Here is a 6,904-nt window from a genome sequence, read left to right on the forward strand (position 1 = left end):
AAGGGTTTCCTGGCTTCCTAGTTTGGCTTGTTATATGATAGATATTTGCTGTTCTACTTCGAGACTTGCCTGTGGACAATAAGAGTTTGCCTAAGAGGTGTTCTTGTCATCAAAATATAAGTTTTGTGGCAGTGTCTGGAATTAATTAACAGTGTGGAAAATAGCAGTTTGAGAAAAGACACAAGAGAATAATTTTCTGATTCTTATGAAATGATTTACACTCGTCTTAAGATATTTTTGAATACTAAAATTCTTAGATTTTTAAAAACTTGAATTATTAAAAACTATAACTTTTAATATATTTTTAAAATTTCTAGACCATAGCTTCTCAAACAATTTTATACACAAATCATTTGGAAATCTTGTTGAAATGAAATAAGTTGAGGTTGGGGACCAAGAACTGTGTTTATATCAGTTTCCCAAGTGATGCTGAAACTACTGGCACATGGATCACACTTTGAGAAGGAAGTTTTTTGACTCATTTAGAATTTGATGAAATCTAAAACCTGCTTTAGATGAAACACACAGACACACTCATATCTTAACATTTCATAGTTTTACAGGAAACTCTCAAAAGTTCATCTGTGGACACCAGTTAAGAACTTCTAACCTGGGAAAGGGGGTTCAAATGGATAGTGTCAAATTATCCTTTGTTAGATATACACATGGTGCATATCACTCAAGCAAAAGGGTCCTTGAATCACATGAGAGAAGGAAAGGATACAGAATGCTAGCCTGCTGCTATTCTTTCAGGACAAGGATGATCATTAAAACATGTCTCTCACAAATTTAAAATTATTTTGACTAAAATGTTTGCTTCATAGCTAGATTCCATCCTTAACATATTATAACTCTGAGCATCAAAAACCTCTTCTGAGAAAGGAATGGGTGTCAGCTAGCCCTCCATTAACATCAGGACCAGTTTCTATCTGAACAATTGCCTGTAACATTTCCCATTCTTTTCTTTCATTGCCTCCTCTTCTACTCCTGGATCTCACCTACTAAATTTTGTAGTTAAAGGCTGAACAGAATCTGAATAAGAACCTAGAGTATATTCTAAAGAGGGCAAGTAGCTCCTGTTTCTTTCATACTGTGCATTTTTGGACATTTTTCAGTTTTCTACATATTTGTATAATAGCTGTGAATGTACAAGTTATTTACTTTCATATTTTTGTATCTACTAGAAGAAGCTGAAGATGTGTCTTCCACAAAGAAGCAAAAAAGTAAGTTTTTTTAAAAAGATTAAAACTACTGAGGCATTCTGTAGATGGTATATATAAATTGAAACTTCAGACTCCCTTAAGAAGAAAAAGAAAAAGAGTTTTAGCACAGACATGAAGAATAACATTAAAGTAGTTCTCTTACATTTCAAAGAGAAGTTCTGCATTTTTTGCGTCAGGCAAGTGGCACATATTTGGAGGAATTACAAAGTAATGATGGAAGTGGCACTTATTGCAAACCGTTCTACACAGCTCTGACCCTGAGCACTCCAACCGAATCTGTGCTTAAATGCGTGCTACTGTCTGCTTTGTAAAAAGACAGCTGAAGTGATATGCTGAAATTTTTTATATCAAAAAGAAAAAAATGTAGAACTAGGTCTCAGCAATTCAATTGCTTAGAGACTCATTCTAAGAATGAAAGTTCTTTTGGATTGTTCTCGATATATGGCAGGCTCTTAATGTTCAATCTCTGGGATCGTTGATTTTAGAATGCAATCAGTATTCATATGCAGTTACAAAATTCAATGTCCAAGATTCTCATTATTTCAGTACTTCTAAATTAGATATTTTTCTTCAGATGGTAAAGCAATACATCTTGAATTCACATATGCATAAGAGTCATTGCTGGACAGACTAAAGGAAGCAATTTTTAAAATAGGTGTAACCTAAGTTTGCTTCACATAATGCTTTTAAAGTAAAGAATAGACATTTATCTGAGGAAATGATGTCAGTCATGTTCCCTGGGTTTTACAATGTTTCTTAGATGTATTTCTGAAGGAAATTAGAAAAATGCCCTCTATAATAGAAAATGCCTCCTGTTCTGTATTAATACTTGAATTATTGAACAAATATTAAGTGCCTACTATGTTCTAGGCACCATTTACATGCTGGGGCTTCTGCAACAGATAAGAGGGATACTCATTATAACCCTTCATATAATCAGGTTGTGTGGAATATAAAGAAATAAGCAGTTTTAATACTTTCAGATATGGTTGCAAAATCCATAAAGTCAATCTGGGCATGTTTCTGATTTATATAGCAATGCTTTCCTAATTGTTAACCTACTCATAACAAATTGTGGCTTTATCACATAACACTCAAAATCTCTTATTTCATAAATAAGTATTAAAACAATGAGATAGGTGGATTATATTAATGTCAGTTTCATGGTTGTGATATTATAGTATAGTTTTGAAAAGACGTTAACCATTGGGGAAAACTAGGTGAAGGATACGTGGGCTCTCTCTGCATTATTTGTTACAACTGTATGCGACTCTACAATGATCTCAAAGTAAAAGGTTTAATTAAAAATAAGTAAATAAATAAAATAATTCCATTATTTTATTTAAAAAGTACCAAGGTATCAAGTACATTAAGTTCATTTGGGGATTTACTTGTAGCAAAACAATATTTTCTATTTTCATCTTACCATGAAGCAGTTCTGTAGTTTGATATTCATGAGCCTTTTATATAAGATCTAGAATAGGCAGCTATGATGGTATTTTTCACTAATAACTATTTGACATCAATAAAATAAATGTCAGAACAGTGCCTACGGATCAGAAGGTTCAACTGGAAAGTAGCCTGTTGTTGATGGACTCTTCTCCTTTTAGTACTGGTGCTGCCGTTTTCTGCCATCCTTCTGTGTAACCGTCCAACATCCAGGGGTGAGGGGGGTTGTGTTCCTGCCTCTGTCTGAGGCTAGAACAAAATAGAAAACAATACTGGATGAGATAGAGTGGAAAGGAGAAGGACTAACCTCAAGATTTCTCCAAACTTTTCATCACTGAAAACCCAATGATTAAAGTCAGCTGACATCATGGATGATGAAATCAGAATAATCTCTTGTTGCTTTCCTTGGCTTCTTTCTACACACCCTTTGCTTTATTCTACTTCGTAAACCTTTAGGCTCACATGGATTTGGCCAGCATGCCCCTCACCCCTGTATCCCACATACTGCTAGCTGCAATTGTCATTCTCTTTCCTGGCCATGTGCAAGAAGTCTGTGGTTGGTTGACAGAATGCAAATGGATACGATGGACCACACTGAAGAGTCAGTAGGGGTCCATCATGGTGAGGAGGGGCTAAACTCACCATCTCTTAACAAAACTGCTACCTGGGAGCCTTGGCTCACTGGGCCCAGAGCTCATGCCGTATCCAATGCGCACACTGCCTCGCTGGGCTTTAACTCCTTTCCTGTGTTGTTTTCTACTCTGATAACAGAGCTGCTACCTGGAGGCACTGCCGTAGAGAGTAGTTGTGCCATCTCAGGAGAGCGCTTGCCTCCAGAGTAAGGGCAAGTGGAAAACCTCAAGACTTTACGAATCACAAGGCTCTCTGTGGTGTTGTTAACACACGCACGCACACACGCACACACGCACACACACACACACACACACAGTTGGTTACTTTGCATATTGATAAGCTCATGTTTTGAAACCTGTTAGTACATACCAGTTTTTCCAAATACTGTGCACATCTAGATTCCTATAAGCTAAACACTTTGACTTTCTATGCCAGGCTTTTTTAATTATCATTTTAATAATGGCTTATTATGTGCCAGGAAGGATTTCAAGTGGTTCACATATATGAACTTATTTAATTTCCACAATATTTCTATGAGGTTTTTTGTTGTTGTCTTGATTTTACATGTGAGGAACTTGCTGGTTGTTGCCAAGGCTATCTGGCTGGAGAACCCATGTCCATATGTATTGTATTAGACTGCCTCACAGTGTTTTACCTCTGTTCCTAATCACATTCTACTTGTTTTAATAAATCATCATCCTCTATTCTTTAGGCCCCATCAGCTTCTTCCAATGTGTCTACTTGGATGGATACAATGGCTATGGATTTCAGTTTCCTGTCACTCCTGCACACCGCCCTGCAGAGAGCTCTGGCCAACCAAGTTCTCCAGAACAGAAGCAACAAGGACAATAAGACACATATACACAGCCCTTACAAGTGCTTTAAGACTTTGAAAATAGGATCTTCTGTTTGTCCAGAGTGGCACGTGCAATTGAAATCATATAGTCCAGGGAATTTCTCTGAAAATATTTTACTCTCCTGCCTGGTGTAGAAAGAAAGAATGAGTAAAGGGATTGAATGACAAGTAGACAAGTTGGAGGGTCTGGCGCTCAAGAATCTGTCATTTGTTTGTTGCTGGGTGTGGGTACTTACATTTTTCTATTTCCACTCGCTGTAGGGTTGTTCACAAATTAGGTTAAATTTTACTTAATAATGGTCTTTTAAACATAATTGACACAATGACAAAATGAAATTTCTGGCTTCAGTTAGATATTTACTTTGAAGTGAAAACACGGACTATGCTTCAAGTTTAAAGGGTGTAGGAGCTCATACAAAGGCTGCTCTTTTGCATCATGTAGGTGTCTAAACTCAATTTACCCAGTAAGCTGATGTTTAATAGTTTGTTTTAACATCTTTATTGGATTACAGTTGCTTTACAATGGTGTGTTAGTTTCTGCTGTATAACAAAGTGAATCAGCTGTACATATACATATATCCCCATATCCCCTCCCTCTTGAGCCTCCCTCCCACCCTCCCTATCCCACCCCTCTAGGTGGTCACAAAGCACCGGGCTGATCTCCCTGTGCTATGCGGCTGCTTCCCACTAGCTATCTGTTTTACATTTGGTAGTGTATATATGTCCATGCCACTCTCTCACTTCATCCCAGCTTACCCTGCCCCCTCCCCGTGTCCTCAAGTCCATTCTCTACGTCTGCGTCTTTATTCCTGTCCTGCCCCTAGGTTCTTCAAAACCGTTTTTTTTTAGATGTTTAATAGTTTGATTTGATTTCTGTCTATCTCTATTTTAGTTGTGACTATGCTCTAAAAATGAGTAACAGTTGCACCAAAGAATGCTTTAAGTTCCTTATGATGCTCTTTTAGAGCTCAAAATATCTCTGACCTTTAGACATGATAAGATGGAGTAGAAATGTTTGATGAATCTTATCTCTAAGATTTGTCTTGAATTACTATTAGGACATTCACTCCAGTGGAAATACACCATCCAATTAGGCAAGTCTGGTGAATCATTTGTTTAAGTATAAGCAAATGAGACGTAGAATTGTCAGATTTCTCCAGACTGTGCCCTAATGAAAATGTCACCTGGGTGAAATTTTAGATCAATCACTAAATTGGGGTGACAGATACAAGATTATTTTCATTTCATTTTAATAGGATCATTCTATGGAGTTAAACAGGTTTTATTTCTCAAAAGAGAAAAATATGAATGTCATTAGAGGTGAAGGAATACGTTTTAACCATAAGTGCTTCACGAGATGTCTTACTTATTTTTTAAGTAATTGGTTACCAGTGTCAATGAAATGAATGACAATCTTTAACTTATTTTGATGATGCATCATTGGGAATAACTACTATAGTTTTGCCATCCTTTTATCTCCCAGTGATATCAACACTTTTGTTTATTACCACATTTTTCTATCAACTCTAAAAGTCATGCCAGGGAATTCCCTGGTGGTCCAGCGGTTACGACTCTGTACTTCCACTGCAGGGGGGAAGGGTTCCATCCCTGGTCGGGGAACTATGATCCCTCATGCTGTGTGGCATGGCCAAAATAATTAAATAAATAAAAGTAGAAGTCATGCCACTGTGACCTTTATCATGTTTACAGTTGCAATTCAACTTATGACACATTAACTCAGGAAATAAATTGAGTTATTCTTTCTGGCTTTATAATTATCTTCAGCGAAGTCTGAAGTAGACAGAGCCGACACTAGCCAAGTCATTTATTTTCAAGGACTGCAACTAAGTTTTTTAGCTCCAAGATGTAGAACTCTGTTTTACTAGAATATCATTAGGGTAGGACATCAGTAACATGTTAATTATTAATAATGAATTTTCAGTGACTTTTGTGAAAAGTTGATCTTGGCCACAGGCTGGTGGACCTAACTTACACCACAAAAGCCAATGGTACAATGAACCAAGATTAATGACACTCCTTACGTGGGGTGCCTAGAAGTGTGTAACTTCAGTACTGACCAGACGGTACCATCTTGTAAAGCCTCTTCATGTAATAATGAAAACTTGTGGAAAGGACAGTGGATGAAGTTTATTGCTCAACTGCTGCCCCAGCTTGTCCAGTTTAATGACTAAAGGAATAGAGAGCAAATATGATAGTTTTCTCAATTTCATAGAGAAGAATGGTTTCATTCTTTTCCTTCAGTGACTATTGAGCATTTACTCTTTCTAGGGCACTGTGTTAGGCACTGGACTGTGTAAGAAAAATATCAGAGGGAAATTCTTTTCCCAGCGCTATCCTGACACAATATGTGGCCTTGGAAAATTTGCTAAACATACTACGCTTGTTTCCCTGTATGTAAAATAGGGATTTCAGGACAAACAACCTTATACCTCACAGATGTACTGTGGAGACTGACAAAATATCTTAATATAGATATGACATAAAAAACATTTTCTGAAATAATACTTTTGGATGTGGCACTACTTTTCCCTCTGAGTGCATTTCTATATTATTTTATTGTTTCTTTCACGCTCATTATGAAAACTATTTGATAAAAAAGTAAAATATGACAATTTCTTGTAATTAGAATTAGACAAATGAATTATGATGTTAACGATATTAATAATAATTGTTAAGGTTTATCTGCTTAAAGTTACAATGATAAGAGTACATGAAAAATATT

At 36.5% G+C, this 6,904-nt stretch overlaps 1 protein-coding gene across 1 annotated transcript in view; it reads left to right on the forward strand.

Moving 5' to 3' along the window:
- TRDN (triadin) overlaps positions 1 to 4,157 on the forward strand; it is a 372,809-nt gene extending 368,652 nt beyond the window's left edge. The window contains exons 38-39 of the mRNA XM_065888711.1: positions 1,185 to 1,223; positions 4,018 to 4,157. Of these exons, the coding sequence (XP_065744783.1) occupies positions 1,185 to 1,223; positions 4,018 to 4,157 (179 nt within the window). The remainder of the gene's footprint in view (positions 1 to 1,184; positions 1,224 to 4,017) is intronic.
- The last annotated feature ends 2,747 nt before the right edge of the window (positions 4,158 to 6,904 follow it).

The sequence above is a fragment of the Phocoena phocoena genome, chromosome 12, assembly GCF_963924675.1.
Source record: "Phocoena phocoena chromosome 12, mPhoPho1.1, whole genome shotgun sequence".
Classification (NCBI taxonomy): domain Eukaryota; kingdom Metazoa; phylum Chordata; class Mammalia; order Artiodactyla; family Phocoenidae; genus Phocoena; species Phocoena phocoena.